General features: G+C 39.1%; 1 protein-coding gene across 2 annotated transcripts in view; it reads right to left on the bottom strand.

The window, feature by feature from the left end:
- The window catches only part of SLC10A7 (solute carrier family 10 member 7), a 268,772-nt gene that overhangs the window by 66,004 nt on the left and 185,448 nt on the right, over positions 1-17,320 (bottom strand). For both annotated transcript variants that reach the window (XM_055384110.2, XM_031010511.3), the window contains exon 6: positions 5,761-5,796. In XM_055384110.2, the coding sequence (XP_055240085.1) occupies positions 5,761-5,796 (36 nt within the window). The remainder of the gene's footprint in view (positions 1-5,760; positions 5,797-17,320) is intronic.

Below are 17,320 nucleotides of genomic sequence, written 5' to 3' on the forward strand. Positions count from 1 at the left end.
CATGGTAGTATGTTTGCTCCAGCATGTTCAGGTACATATGCAGGAAGGTGTAGAGTTAGAGTTCAGCAGGGTTAGTACTTTGCCAGGCAAATATGAAGCAGTAGAGATGAGCAAGATTGTTGATGGTGTATGTAACTAAGGAATTATAATGATGGACCCATGAGGCCTAGGCTGGGTAAGATGGGATGTGAGGGCATGGGGTGAGGGTAGGGTGGGTATAGTTAGATGGATCGTAAAGGTGATAAAGTATATGAATTGGCCATTCCAGTGAAGAACTTTTGATTTTGGGAATAAATCATAAGATAGGAGCTGTTAATCAGACAGGACATTTGAAAATTGGATTATCGAGGGATGCAGTTATGGGCAATAACAAAGTGAAGGACCTGGAATAGTTGGCTGAAATAAAGTGGAGGGCAAGCTTGCTGGAGAAGAGTTCAAGAATTTAGAGACCAGGGTATTGGAAGGACCAACTATGTGAATACTGAAAATACCAAGAATTTTTAAAGTATACTGTTAAAAAGAAAACAATGGGAAGATGCTAACATTTTTTTTGGACTGATAGTGGCCTGGGGTTCTATTGATAATTACAACAAAGAGGAGTAGCAGGTGGTATAGCTGTGTTGGTACAACCTTCAAAGGAACCAGGGCATTTTATGGAGAAGGCATGGGAAATGATCTGGAATTGGCAATGAGGTACAAGGAAGACACTTTTCTCCATTTCAAGACTGTGGCAGAAACATGAATCAGAGGACAGGTTTTGATTGGAGCAAGAAAGTGAAGGAAATATTCTGAGAAAAGGTTAGGAATACAGCTGAGATTCCATCAGCAAAAATGGCCTTCATTAGCTCCTATGCCTGAATACCCAGAAATTTCCATTTTATGATATGATAAAATAAGACAATACTATTTCCAGGAGTTGTATTAGTTTCTTGTACTTCTATAACAAAGCCCCAAAACTGGGCAACTTGAAACAACAGAAATATATTGCCTCATGGTTCTAGAAGCTCTAAATCCGAAATCAAGCAGAGCCATGTTCCCTATGAAATCTACAGGAGAGAATACTTCATCTCCTTTATATTCTGATGCTTGCCAGCAATCTTTGGTATTTCTTGGCCTGTGGATGTATCACTTTAATCTCTGCCTCCATCATCGCATAGAATTCCACCTGTGTGTCTCTACCTTCTCTTCTTGTTCTTATAAGGACATCAATCTTATTTGATTCAGGGCCCACCCTATTCCAGTATGTCCTCATCTTAACTAATTACTTTTGCAATTACCTGATGTCCAAACAAGACCACATTCTGATATACTTGGAGTCAAAACCTCAACATATCCTTTTAGGGGAAACAATTCAACTCACAACAGGGACATTGAGAAAAACAGTACACCTTTTATGGAATGTGTTCATATATAAACATTTTTAAGAGATGGGGTCTCTGTATGTTGCCCAGGAAGGTCTTGAACACCTGGGCTCAAGTGATCCTCACACCTTTGCCTATCAAAGTGCTGGGATTATAGGTGCGAGCCACCACATCTGGCCTTTGTTCACATTTTAAGTCATTCAGGTTCTTGCTCAGTTACTTGCTCAGTAAATGAGTTCTTGCTCAGTTACTTGCTCATTATTTGCTCAGTAAATGAGGCCTGGTAACCCAAATGCTTAAGACATTTCCATTGTTTATAAAATGCATGACAACCTAAACAGAGAAAAAGTGTTATATGCGATGCATATGATGTAAAGTCAAAATACCGTAAGTATCTAATGATGTGTGTGATAATGCCACTGAACCTACTGGGATAGCCCCGTTGACTCAGAAGGGAAGCATTAAACTTTTACATTGAGGGTCTTGGCAAGTCTTTCATTATTGTAGCTCTATAATTTTAGAATGTTGAACATTGCAACTAAAGTTCATGAGCCTATGGGTCTGTGAGTAGGGGAAACCTTGTAATAAAGTGATGCCATAATTTTTATCAGCATGTTACTGCACAGATATGGAAAGGAGGGGAAGAAAATTACTCTTTGGTTCTTTTTTTTATTATTATTATACTTTAAGTTCTAGGGTACATGTGCGCAACATGCAGGTTTGTTACATATGTATACATGTGCCATGTTGGTGTGCTACACCCATTAACTCGTCATTTACATTAGGTATATCTCCTAATGCTATCCCTCCCCCCACCCCCACCCCACAACAGGCCCCAGTGTGTGATGTTCCCCTTCCTGTGTCCAAGTGTTCTCATTGTTCAATTCCCACCTATGAGTCAGAACATGCGGTGTTTGGTTTTTTGTCCTTGTGATAGTTTGCTGAGAATGATGGTTTCCAGCTTCATCCATGTCCCCCTACAAAGGACATGAATTCATCATTTTTTATGGCTGCATAGTATTCCATGGTGTATATGTGCCACATTTGCTTAATGCACTCTATCATTGATAGACATTTGGGTTGGTTCCAAGTCTTTGCTATTGTGAATAGTACCACAATAAACATATGTGTGCATGTGTCTTTATAGCAGCATGATTTATAATCCTTTGGGTATATACCCAGTAATGGGATGGCTGGGTCAAATGGTATTTCTAGTTCTAGACCCTTGAGGAATCACCACACTGTCTTCCACAATGGTTGAACTAGTTTACCATCCCACCAACAGTGTAAAAGTGTTCCTATTTCTCCATATCCTCTCCAGCACCTGTTGTTTCCTGACTTTTTAATGATTGCCATTCTAACTGGTATGAGATGGTATCTCATTGTGGTTTTGATTTGCATTTCTCTGATGGCCAGTGATGATGAGCATTTTTTCATGTGTCTGTTGGCTGCATAAATGTTTTCTTTTGAGAAGTGTCTGTTGATATCCTTTGCCCACTTGTTGATGGGGTTGCTTTTTCTTGTAAATTTGTTTGAGTTCTTTGTAGATTCTGGATAATGCTCCTTGTCAGATGAGTAGATTGCAAAAATTTTCTCCCATTCTGTAGGTTGCCTGTTCACTCTGATGGTAGTTTCTTTTGCTGTGCAGAAGCTCCTTAGTTTAATTAGATCCCATTTGTCAATTTTGGCTTTTGTTGCCATTGCTTTTGGTGTTTTAGACATGAAGACCTTGCCCATGCCTATGTTCTGAATGGTATTGCCTAGGTTTTCTTCTAGGGTTTTTATGGTTTTAGGTCTAACATGTAAGTCTTTAATCCATCTTGAATTAATTATTGTATAAGGTGTAAGGAAGGGATCCAGTTTCAGCTTTCTACATATGGCTAGCCAGTTTTCCCAGCACCATTTATTAAATAGGGAATCCTTTCCCCATTTCTTGTTTTTGTCAGGTTTGTCAAAGATCACATGGTTGCAGATGTGTGGTATTATTTCTGAGGGCTCTGTTCTGTTCCACTGGTCTGTCTCTCTGTTTTGGTACCAGTACCATGCTGTTTTGGTTACTGTAGCCTTGTAGTATATTTTGAAGTCAGGTAGCGTGATGCCTCCAGCTTTGTTCTTTTGGCTTAGGATTGACTTGGCAATGTGGGCTCTTTTTTGGTTCCATATGGCAAAAACTGGAAGCATTCCCTTTGAAAACTGGCACAAGACAGGGATGCCCTCTCTCACCACTCCTATTCAACATAGTGTTGGAAGTTCTGGCTAGGGCAATCAGGCAGGAGAAAGAAATAAAGGGTATTCAATTAGGAAAAGAGGAAGTCAAATTGTCCCTGTTTGCAGATGACATGATTGTATATCTAGAAAACCCCATCGTCTCAGCCCAAAATCTCCTTAAGCTGATAAGCAACTTCAGCAAAGTCTCAGGATACAAAATCATTGTGAAAAAATCAAAAGCATTCTTATACACCAATAACAGACAAACAGAGAGCCAAATCATGAGTGAACTCCCATTCACAATTGCTTCAAAGAGAATAAAATACCTAGGAATCCAACTTACAAGGGATATGAAGGACCTCTTCAAGGAGAACTACAAACCACTGCTCAACGAAATAAAAGAAGATACAAACAAATGGAAGAACATTCCATGCTCATGGATAGGAAGAATCAATATCGTGAAAATGGCCATACTGCCCAAGGTAATTTATAGATTCAATGCCATCCCCATCAAGCTACCAATGACTTTCTTCACAGAATTGGAAAAAACTACTTTAAATTTCATATGGAACCAAAAAAGAGCCCGCATTGCCAACTCTTCGGTTCTTTAATCACAAGTCAAAAAAGGGTCTCAGAGATTCCAGCCTCTGAGATACTCCAAGATGTTACACCCTAGGCCTTAGCCACCTAATTGTGGCTGTAACATCTCCCCTGCTCTTCTTACATGAGTTACATGAGTAAGAGATGTCACTCTTCCACAATGAAGAAAACCCAAGTGATGCAGCCATTCATTATGCACTTACCAGATGCTGAGCTCTATACTAGTCCCTTGACCTACTGCAAGTGGGGACCTCAGACAGGCCTGCATCCTGTGCCCACCAAGGGTTGCATCTGGGAAACTGTCCTGTGATCCCAGGTCTTGGAAATAAACTAATGGATGATTCCAGTTTCTCACATCTAGTAGCAGGTAGTTACATAATAAGTCTTTTCTTCCAAATTAATGCAAATAGTCTCTTTAGTTTCAATTTAACTAACTGCAAATTCTGCATTGGTGAAGTCCATGTCAATGAAGTTTGTTATGCTGAGGAAAGTGATCTGATTATTTGACTCTTCTTACCTTGTCAGAATGGAGCCAGCATTTCAAAAGGGAGGTTAAGGCTGAGGTTTATTACTTGAAGGTAATGTCTTTCATGAAAGATGTGTAATCTAACTGTTTAGTAGTATATATATCCCTCCCTATTTCCTACTCAGCGGGTAAGAAATGAAGTCCCTCATTCTATTACTCTAATTGAATTCCAACTTGGGTAATTATACTACAATTAAATAAATTTTCCCCATAGTTTTTATTCACTGATAAATAGTGTTAGTCAAACAGCTACATTACATTCCCAGAAACACATCCCCACTACATTTCAGTGATAAGCAGAGTGATTTATATTTGGAAGATGTGTGTATGAAAAGATGCACAGTTCATAAAATATTTTAGGTATCATTCATGATTACATATGCTTTGCTCAGCATGAGATAACATTAATTTCTATTATAATCTTTCATCTAATTTCTCATATGCTTAGTGCCAAAAGAAATAAGACAGCTAATTAGCATTTCTTGTTTTCAGAACAGTTTTTGTTTAGTTAACTAGAAGCGTGTATTGATTTGTATTTTTAATTTTTAAAGCACCTTTCATTATCTCTGGGCGATAGAATGGAGGAGGTGTTACTTCCCATTCTACAGATGAAAAAAATTGAGGCAGCCTTCCCCAAGGTGAGGAAGCTAGTTATCATCAGTACCAGCCTTGGAACCCAAGCTTCCTTTGATCCCCTGGTCCTAGGGCTCTTTCTGTTAAACACTATCAAACACTGGGTCACTATCAATCACTTTAGTTTTACTAATGAGAAAATAAAGAGCAGCGCAGTTTTTGTAACCTGTCTCATGGGGTCATTTATTTGTAATATAATGATTTAGCCAGGAGCTGGAGGCCTAATGACTGGGTCCTGATGCTGTTCTTGGATCATGAAATTATGAAGCTTCTTCGTATCTGAATATTATTATGCGGTATAGCTAAACTGGAACAACAATTCCAAATATGGTGCAAAATAATTCAAATTTCATTTTTGTTCTAATGACCTTTCTTAAAGGGTTGTAGATAGCTTTTAATAAAATATATTAAAGACAACATCAAAATACTCACAAAAAGCAGCAGGAGCAGGGGTGTTATAATGATGCCCTGAAAGAAATAAAAGAGAGGATGATCATTTATCAGCCTGGAAAGCAGGACACTTTCTTTGCCATTTTAAACTCTGAGGCATAGGAGTGCTTATCTTCTCACTGCTGTTTAATAAAATCTAGGAGATAAAGAGGGGAGAGTCCCAATCTTAGCTTTCTCTTCCATAATAACATCTCTATTACAATTATTTGTATTTGGCAGCCTGAAAGCGCAACCACCAATCTGCCTTAGGTTCATCTTTCCTTTTGTAAACCTAAATTCCCTTCCACATTGCACGTGGATCATACAGATAGAAGCTGGTGGCTGGCAAGCTTCCTCACTCCAAGGCTTTCAACTCTAACTTGGATAAAATGTCCCTTTTTGAGAGAAGACAGGTGGTTTAGTCCCAGTTGGGGTCCTCTCCTGAGCAAAGACCACGTCAGTTGTGATGAATGAGATGTCGTGATTTTGTAATGTGAACTGATCTCCCCTAGGAAATGAGCTGGGATCTCAAAACTCATTTCACTTGATTAGACTTCATGTCTCCATGGTGGAAGGCAAGTCTTTCATCTAATTCAGCCACATAGGACCACCTCGGTCCCTCTGCCTCCCCTAGGCAGAAATGAGCAAAAGATTTGTTTTCTTCGATGACAGGGAACAGTTTGAGGCTGTTGCCAATGAGGCAGAATACCAGCTTTTAGGTTTCTTGAAGGCAAATCTTTAAAACTAAGTGTTTGAGTTGGGAGTTGTAATGACAGGCTTCAGTTTTGGAGCAGCAGATGATTATTTGCCCGTTTTAGTTTTTCCTTTGTCTCTCAACATTTCATTATGATTTATACAAGAAAAAACATTTCAGATTTTTATTAATGAATTCTACTTGGAATTTTAAAATTTCAGAGAATCTGAGGTTGTGTGTGCCTAAGACAGAAAAGAGAGAGACAGACAGTCACACACACACATACACACACACACACACAGAAAAAGAGAGAGAGAGAGAGAGAGACAGATAGACAGAGGTACTATATACCCAGACAGTGTCCAAGATCCAGATCTGGGACTACTTCATTACTTTTGGAAGAAAAAAAGTCCTTTTGGTATTTACATGAAAGTCCCTGTGTCGTAACAGTCACTCAATTGTTTTGCATGTGGCCCAAGAGGGACTGGCTTACCTTGAATGAACAATGCTACCATGACTTTCTGAGGCATATACACATGTGAATATCCACAGACAGACTTGTTTTGTTATTAAATAATAGAATGAACGTTTTTTATTGTGCACACTTTTGCAACTGCCCAAAGAGAATACAATATTTTAATCTAAGAATCACTTTAAATCCTACTTATTAAAACAGGTATTGTGGCCTATCAACTCCATTGGTATCTATGAAACAGGTTCTCATTAACACATTTAGGAGAGCCAAATGTGCTAAATGACAAATAATTGATAACTTAGAAGGGCTACTGTCCTTCAATGACTTGTACTAAGTTCAGACTTTAGGAGGAATTCCAAATTTTACAGGGCCACATAAAAATGAAAATATCTGGCTGACTCAGTCTATATGAGAGGCATTCAATTTCAAGCAGATTTGTTTAAACATATAATTAAACATCCACTTATATACTGGGTACTGGGCTCATCCAAGAGATTCAAGAGTAAGTACAACATGGTCCCTATGCTTAAACAGCTTATAATCCAGTAGAGGACACTGATCTATAAACAAGGTTCAATATAGAATGATATAACTGCTGCGACCGGTGCTGCCACAACTACCTGTGCGCATTGTCCAGGGGCCTGAGGATTGATAGCCCCCACCCCTGTGCCACTGCATCTAGTGCCCATGTGCACCATTGGGGGGCCTGAGAATAGGCCCACTCTGCCTGCACTGGCACATGTGCACACCATCTGAGGGTCTGGAGATCGATATATGCCACTCACTGGCATCTATCTGCAGGCACCATCTGCAGACCAGAGGTCAGGCCAGCCCACCTGCCACAAGTGCACTGGCACCTCTGCACATCATATGGGGGCCTAGGGAATGACCCACTCTGCTCCCTGCCACTGGCGCCTGTGCACACCATCGGGAGGCCTCAAGAGAAGCCCACCCTGCCTGTTGCCTCCACTACCAGCACCAACATACACCCTCTAGGGCACTAAGACTAGGCCTGGCTTACCTGCTACTGCCACCTGCACAGGTCATCTGAGAACCTGGGGATTAACCCATCCCTCCCACCAGCACCCATGTGCACCATGTGGGGGCCTGAGGACGGGCCTCCCTGTGTGCTACTAATGTTCATGTTGTCTGGGGGCCTCAGGATTTACCCACACTTCCTTATCACCACTGGTGCTTGTGTGGACTATTGGGAGGCCTGAGGAGAGACTTCTCTCACCTGCTACTGTAGCCACCAGTGCCTATGGACAACATTCCAGGGCCTGGGAATTAATCTGCCCCACCTACTGCTGCTGACACCTGTTTGCATCATCGGTGGACCTTAGGAGAAGCTGTTCCTCTTCTACCACTGCTGCTGCCAGCACCCATGCACAGTGTTGGGACTCACTCTGCCCACTACTGCCAGAACCTATGCAAACCATCCCAGGCCTGAGGATAGGTCCAATCTGCACTCCACCACCACCTCTGGGGTCCATGGACTGGACTGTCTGGAGTCCCTATCCCCCAAAATGTCTCACCATAGCCTCCACTAACAACCACAACAGACACCACTGAGCTGATTACAGCTGAAGAAATACAGAGACTACAATACTGTGCCCATCCAGAATCAAAGCCAAGGCAACCTACCAAACCAACACTATAGATATATCTATAGGAAAAATTCTTTCCCTACTAAAGCCAATCTATAAAATTGGAAGAAGCAACTGTTATGCTAGATGTGCAGTAAGGACAAAAAATATGAAAAAGCAAGAAAACATGACACCTTCGAAGGAACATAATAATTCTCTGGTAACAGATCCAAAGGAGAAGGAAATTTATGAAATGCCTGAAAAAGAATTCAACATAATGATACTAAAGAAAATCAGTGAGATAGAAAAGTGTTGTTATCCACAGGTTTTTCTCCCTGAATACTTCTAATGGATAGTCAATGACACATGATAGTTTCTTTGCAGCTCTTCCAAGGACTTATAACATTTGTTCCCAAAATAGTAAAAGTTTCCTAGCAAATAGGAAGGATTTGCTAATTCTGGATTTAATATTCCTTCTTATTTTCTCAAGAATAGCTGTTCAAGTTCATTAAGAGTGAATCACTGTATAATGCTGAAACCTACTTTTCAGTTGTATTAGGAAGTGAGTCAGCCAGGAGGCATTCACTTTGAGAAGAGCACCATAATTTTTAGTAAAGTCATCATGATTATTATTAAAATAATACAAACTAACATTTATATAGTACTTATGTTGGATATTGTACCCAGGATTTAGCTATGTTATTTTATGTAATCCTCACAACAACTCTCTCACATAGGTACTATTATTATATTATCCCATCTACTAGGTAAGAATGCTGAGCCTCAGAGAGACTGAGTGAAGTAGGAAGAAGCAATGCCAGGAATTGAACCTCCCCTTGGCTCCAGAGCCTGTGCTCTTGAATGGTGTAAATAAAATCTTTGCATTGTTAAGTTATTTCCTCAGGGTTGTATTTTAAGAGTAAATCTGAGAGGAGTTTCAGCCTCAGTATGTCTTTTTGATGACATACAACAAATTGAGAAGTAAGCCTTCATGTCATATGGCAGATACATTTTTTTAGAGTCAAGTTTTTGCAAATATCAGTGGTAAAAAGGGTGAGCTAAACATTTAAACTGCATCAGCAACAATCACTGAAAACTAGAAAATTAAATAAACATGTTATTTTCTTTTGAGTATATGCAGCTCAATTTAATTATTTCTCTTTTCTCTTTCCTAAGTAAATTCTCCTGAAAATGGATAAAACCAAAGCGGTAGGAGATAAGCACTTCTAGCAAAAGATGTTACCTCCCCCTTGCAGATTCAAGGTAAGACATAGTTTTAGCATCCTTGCAATTGGGATGGTGTATAAAGCTTTCTGATTGCAACACCTGAAGAAGTCAAGTCACAAACTGACTGGCTTTCGTTGTCTCCTGAAAAAACTTTCAGAAAATCCATTTACACCTCAGATGTGAATGACTAGGTGAATATATTTCAATGACTTTAGTGGAAAGAAAGAGTGTTAAATCTTAGATAGATTTAGTTGCATCAAAATACAAACAAAAAGCCCCAAATAACAGCAAGACAACAAAACTGTGAATGTGCTTCTCTCAGCAATAGGACTTGCAAAAAAAAGGCAAAACTAAACTGAAATTATGAAATTTTTGAAATAGAAAATGTTGTCAAGAGGTTTTGCTGCAACAACTACAAAGATCACACAGATATTAAAATTGACTTTTTAGATTTGTCTCCAGGATACTGCATTAACTCAGTTTTCACAGAATAAAGAATATCAGTTTTGAAAGGGATCTTAGAGATACCCTGGTCTAGTCTTCATCTAAAGTGTGAACCCCTCTCTCTGTCTCCCTCACGTCCTTATATAACGCTGAAACCTACTTTTCAGTTGCATTAGGAAATGAGTCAGCCATGATGCATTCATTCTGACAAGAGCACCATAATTAAGTTTTGGGGAAGTCATCGCAATTATTATTAAAATAATAAAAGCTAACATTTATGCAGTACTTATGCTGCATACTGTATTAAGGACTTTGTGTTATTTTATGTAATCCTCACAACAATTCTATGAAGTAGGACAGCATTATATACGGATGGGAACTGTGATGGCTGTGCCTTTGCCAGAGAATCTCCCAGAGAGAAGACACCCTTGCTCTTCAGGCAAACAGTGGCCTGGCTGAAGCTTTCTCATGAAGAGAAAGCTCTTTCTTATATTGCTTCCAAATCACTACCACTGCTGCTCTGTCTTCCCCTTGAAGCAATTTAGGGCAAGTCTCACCCTCCTTCCTGGTGATGGCCTTTTAAATGATGCTCCTGAATGGTGTAAATAAAATCTATGCCTTCTTCAGCTATTTCCTCAGGGTTATATTTTAAGAGTAATGCTGAAGTTAGCATTTTAGCCCCTACAGTAAGTTTTCTCTAGGACAAAAGTCCTCAATTCCTCCACTGTTCCTCTTAGGGCAGGGTTCTGAGGTTTTCTCTAGGACAAAAGTCCTCAATTCCTCCACTGTTCCTCTTAGGGCAGGGTTCTGAGCTTTCTCTTAGATGTATACTCACCCAGATAAATTTAAGGCTCCACATTTATGGGTCAATCTCACTTATTAACAATTGACCAAAACTTGGAAATGAGGCAACAAGAGGACAGCATGTCCCTTTAATGTCATCTTGGAGTATTATCTATCAGCCAATCCAAGGTTTACTTAATCACCTTTGTTTAACTTCTATTTACTATTGGTTAAGACTCAGACTATAAAAATACATGTTAACTTACAGAGTTTTGTTCAGTAGTGATGGAAATGGTTTCTGTCTAGTAGAAAAAATAACCACAATAACTATGGTTTTATTGCCCTGTAGGCATTGGCCAGTTTTGTCTCTAATTTAGCATACTTATTTCAGTATGCTTTTCTAATGGCCTGGGTAACCCCCATTTTTATAATCTCCCCAGAACTAGCTTTACCATCCTGATGGTTTCCTCATTATTCAGTTAAATAAATGTTTGACAGGTGTTCATTCTGTACGTATAAGAAAGTCATGTTTTTAACTTTTCAAAAATTATACTTTGACAACTCCCTTCTTCTGAACTTGTATTAATGGAAATATCAGTTTAAAAAAAAGATTACTGTCAATCTAAACCTCCAGGCTATCATCATCTTTTGTCCTGTGGTCAGCATATAGTGATATCTTAAACAGTTAGTGAAAAGTCTATTCTTCAAGAATAAAATGATGTCAAACCAATATTTAATGAGTGAGACTGGTCAACAAATCCTAAGCAGCAAATTATAAAGAGGTGGTATAGGGAATTCTGGACACATCTAAATTTCAACAAAATGGTCAGGGTATATAGTCTTCAAAGAATATGACATTATAAGCATGAATGTCAAGATACATAACTGAGAAAACTTTTAGAAAGAAAGAAAGAGACATTAGGAGCCTAGGGAAAGGTAGTTAGAAAGAAAGTGGTGGTGGATTGGTGAGCAAGGGCCTCTTTCCTCTCCTCTGACTATACTTTCCCCTTTACAACTAGACCTTCACAGACTAAGGATCTTAACATGCCCAAATCAAACATTTAGCAGTTATGGTCTAGCAGCTGACAGGAACATGCTGCTTTGTTTATTAGGCACAGTACACTATTGTGAAGACAGAGGCATCCAACTATTTGAGCTGGATAATACTAGCCACTGAAATTGTCCAGTTAATTCTCTCTAGTCTGAGATCACGTGCTATGATTTGGCTCTGTGTCCCCACCCATATCTCATGTTGAGTTGTAATCTCCAATGTTGGTGGTGGAGCCTGGCGGGAGGTGATTGGATCACGGGGGTGGATCCTTCATGAATTGTTTAGCACCATCCCTTTGGTGTTATTTTCATGATAGTTAGTTCTTGTGAGATCTGGTTGTTTAAAAGTGTGTAGTACCTCCTACCTTGCTCACTGTCTTGCTCTTGCTTTCACCATGTGAAGTGCCTGCTCCTGCTTTGCCTTCCACCATGAGTAAATGCTCCCTGAGGCCTCCCAGAAGCAGAGGTCATTATGCTTCCTGTATAGCCTGCAGAACCGTAAGCCAATTAAGCCTCTTTTCTTTATAAATTACCCAGTCTCAGTTATTTCTTTATAGCAATGCAAGGACAGAATAATACACCATGCTTGTCAAGAAAACTTTTAGTAATAATTTTGTTTTCCAAGTAGCATTTCTGACAGGAAGATAGCACACTGACTAGTTGATATCAGTCTCCTGGAACATAACCACACTAAGGTGTGCTGATGACATTTCTGGATATGTAAAGATATGGACCTATTCCTGGATTGTGGTGATCCCATTAAAGCAATGTCACTCAGTGAGGCCTTACAGGAATGGCAGCTGGCTTGTCCTAACGACATTACATTTAATTAAGCAAACATTTATTGAGTACCATGTATCATATATTACTGGTGCCGAGGGGAAAAGGTGAATATATGGTTTATGTCATAATAGTTTATGCCATAAACAGTCCCCACCAGAGAAAGCAGTTCTACCTGGTTCCTCTCTAACTTTAATACTTTGATCAAAAAATACCTCTATCATCTCATTCTCAAAAAAGTGTGATGTTTTTTCAGGCCAAAATTAAGGGTCTTCTACATTTACATTAAACATTAGCTTATTAGATTTGGCCTACTATCTTTTCAGATTTTGATTTGTCACTGACACATTCAACATATACCTACTTAGTGACTACCATGCCAGACCCTATTAGATGATGAGACACAGAGGTGAATGACACATACACAATCAATGCCCTCAACGTTTTTTAGAGAAGATAGCTAAGCAATTACAATAAAATGATAATGTTCAAAATGAACATTACAGCGAGCTATGAGAGTGCTTAATAGGGAGGTGAAAGCAATTAAGATGAAAACTGAAAGAAGAAAAGGAGTTAACCAGGCAAAGGAGTCAGAACAGAAGAAGGGAAGGGAGAGGAAACAGGCAGAGGGAAGAGACTATAAAGGCACTGAAGGCAAGAAGAACATATGGAAACTGAAAGCGAAGAGCAGAACGTGAGGAGTGCAGCTGTGAGAGATGAAGTTAAAAGACAGATGAATCAGAAAAGCCTAGTAATCCATGGTAAGGAGTTTGGGCTTCACTTCAAAGCAAGAGGAAGACACTGGAAGAGTTTATGCAGCCATGGGTGTGGGGAGGGGCAATAGAACTGGCACAGTGCTCTCTGTGGTTAGGTAAGAATCACTCCGTGTGTACTTTAGAGAACACATTAAAGCAGAAGATTAGAGTGAGGCAGGCTAAGCAGGAGGCTATTCAGGACTCCAGGCAGAAGATGATCTGGGCTAAGGCGATGGGATCTTAGTCATCAAGATGGACCAACAGAACAGATTCAAAACGTATTTGAAAACTAGACTAGTAGACTGTTCAATTAAGTTTGTGGGGAGAGTGTCAAAACAGAAGGAAGAACAGTTTCTTAGTTTTCTGAGTTAAGTGATTCTTGACCAAACAGGAGATCATAGAGCCAATTACTGAGCCAGAGTGGAACTGGGGATGCACAGACTCATTTTTCTTGGGAAAGATGATGAGTTTGAGGTATCTGCAAGGCCTCCAACTAGAGATACTGTGATAGCTGGATTTATGGGACTGAAACTCAAGAATAGGGTCTGGATAGTGAAAACAGCTGAGCAGTCCTCAGCATATAGCTTGGTGTGGTGATTTACTGCTACAGAAAATAAGTTAAGAAATGTAGACTATAGATTGAAGCTTATTGAAGGCTAGATGAAAACAATTTCAATAGATGACTAGTGTGAAAGTTAAATTGGAGTACATGGAGGGCTGAGTAAGGAGGGAAAAGAGGCAATTTGGACAAGTCTTTCCAGAAGTCTAGCTGTAAAGAGGAGGACAGAAACAACAGCAGCAATGTAAGAAGAATGAAAGTGTGGTAAATGGAGTTTGTTGTTTTTGGTTTTGTTGTTTGCATTGTTTTGAAAGAATCTTGAGGATTCTTAAAATTCATAGAAAAGAGGCAAAAGGGGGTCACAGGAATAGAGATTTAGTAAAGAGAAGGAATTTTACCTGTTGCAACTAAAGAGGCAGCAGGGAAGGAGCCCTAGCACAGCTAGAGGGTTTAACTTGTAGAACAGCAGAGGGTAGGTATCTCTTTATTGCAAAAGAAGAGCAGAGGTTATAGTAGGTACAGATGAACATAGGCTTGAATGCTTGATGTTGGAAAGTTGAAGACATTTTCATGTAAGAGTTTCTCTTTTCTCTGTTTTGTAGAACATGAAGAATTTTACTAAAATGAGGGGAAGATGGGTGCAGAGGAAGGGGAAAGTCAGTTATTGGGAACCTGTGTTACGACTATTGGGAAAGAGTCTAAGATGGTGAAGGGTCTGAGATTACCACACTTTCAAGATGACAAGTCGGCCTGCCACACATTCAAGTATGCTGGCAGAAGGCTCAAGAGTCCTGGATCAGAGCCAAAGGATTTTACCACTCATAGAACAGCAAGCAGCCTAAGCATGATGTTGGTGTCATTTCCCCTTGTCCCCAAGTCAAGCAGGTGATGCAGATGGGCTCGAATGGATGCCTGCAGAAGCAGTGGACTGCATTCCAGGAAAGGAATACTGAGCTTAGGGAACCTGAATCTTTTATAACAGGCAGAAAGCAAAGCTGCCCTTTGTTCCAGAGTTGAGAACAAAAGGCAGTCAGTGCCTCTGCTGACAAAATGTATAGAAATATGAGACACAGAAGAGAACTGTCGCCCAACAGAGGAACTGTCCCGCAGACCAACCCAGTTGATATTGGTCATCTAAACATATGAGTTATCAAGCCCATTATTGCTCCCATCAAATACCACCACTGAGCTAATATTTCCATACAAGGAAATGATGATAAGATAATCATTTTGAAATGACCAGAAAAACTTCTCTCCAAGATGACATTGATTGCCTAACACTTCATGAACACTATCATTTAAACAAGATTCTAACCAACTGAAGTGACTTCTAACTTATAATTTATTTACTCTCTTTGTTGTCTTAAAATGGGTGAATCTGCTAAACATCTTTTTGAAATCTAGATCCTCACTAGATTGAAATGTGATCTAAGCACCAGCAACATTGATTTCACCTGGAAGCTTGTGAGAACTAGCTGAATATCAGACTCCGCCCCAGAACTACTATGTCATAATCTGCATCTTAGCAAGATCCCCAGGTAATTTGTAGGCATATTAAAATTTTAAAAAATGGATTTAGATTCTAGAGCAGAGGTTGGCAAACTTTTTCTGTGTAAGGCCAAGTAATAATTATTTTAGCCTTTGCAGGGACACTTCTGCAATTACTCGACTCTGCTATTGTACCTGGAAAGCAGCCAAAGACAATAGGTAAACAAATTGGCATGGTAAGATTTGCCCAAGGGCCATAGTTTGCAGATCCCTGCTCTGAAGTATTGCTTTGAATTAGAAATTATATTTCAAACAGAAATAAGTGTAACAAACTTGTTTTTAATAACTTGGCTTTGAGTGAAACCACGCTGGCTTCTAAACATCACACCATGTTCCTTTGTAACTCCTTATAACCCACTATTTAATGACCCATTCTTTAATTTTTCTTTAGACTGATATCAAAATTACTAGTTAATAGTGTGTAAAATCCACTTTCTTCCTCTTTTTGGTATTTGCAGTGATGTTTGCACATTCCCAGCAGCTGTTGATTCTGCTCCTTCCCTTTATGATTTGTCAAAGATAGTGATTCAGGAATCTCAAATGTCAGTTTTCTCAGGATCCTATGATGTAATTTGTCTGGGCCAGCAGACAGTCCGCCTATCTTGGACCTGCTTTCCTTTGTCAATATTTACTTTACCATTTCTAATCTAAAGTTGGTTCTCCTTTACAAGGATAATAGAAGCAAAGGGATGGGGATCAGTGCAGAGGGGGAAATTAAAGATGCTGAATAGCAGACAGAATGTGTGGGGTTTAGGGCTCTAATATCTAGAGCTATATAAAAGAGGACAGACAAATACAAGAACACAAAAGTGGAATAATATGTACATTGCTGATTAGAACTAATGTAGTGATATATGTTAAAGATGAAAAACAGCATTCAAACTCATGACTTCTCTTTTTTGTTTTTAACTGAAAAAGCAAACCTTCAGGCTATGTAAACTCATAGAACTGTATTACATTAACTTGGCTTTTTCTATCCAGGTTAAGAGTGACAAAAACAATTTGAAATTTAATTAGAGCCCAGGGCAACAGAGATGTGGGAACTTTCTATCATTTTCCAAAAGATTTTCATGTAAATATCTTCTAAGTTTTAGATTTAACAGGCAATAAATAATTTTCTAAAGAAGTTTCTTAAAAATGCGTATTTGCAGAGTATAGACTAGACCAAGGAGGAAGCAAAAGGAAACTAAATCAAAATTTATTTTTTGAAGACTAGAGTATAAAGACATAAGTTTTCACAGTGAAAGTAAGACCTAACAGAGCTCACTTTGGCCTGCATGCCTCCACCATGGGCACACCGCTACAATCTGAGGTTGCAGTTTTATTTTCCCTGAGAACACATGGAGCAGCTGATTATTAGTAGCACTGCAAACATTACACACAAGATACACAGCTCTCTTAAAATGTCAAGAGGATCATTTCACATTATCCAATGGTCAGCCGAAGTTCCTATGGCCTGAATATTATACATAGGAGCTTGTAGTATTTCTTGCTTTAGAATCATGGTTCAGTTGATATAAAATACCACCATCATAAAAATAGCCAATATTTATTGAGGTATATTATGTACTAGGAACTGTGCTAAGTACATTACAAACATTATCTAATTTAAAATTCCGGTAAGTAAATTGATTATCCTAATTTTATAGGTGAGAATAGAAA

The sequence above is a fragment of the Gorilla gorilla genome, chromosome 3 (assembly GCF_029281585.2).
Source record: "Gorilla gorilla gorilla isolate KB3781 chromosome 3, NHGRI_mGorGor1-v2.1_pri, whole genome shotgun sequence".
NCBI lineage: Eukaryota > Metazoa > Chordata > Mammalia > Primates > Hominidae > Gorilla > Gorilla gorilla.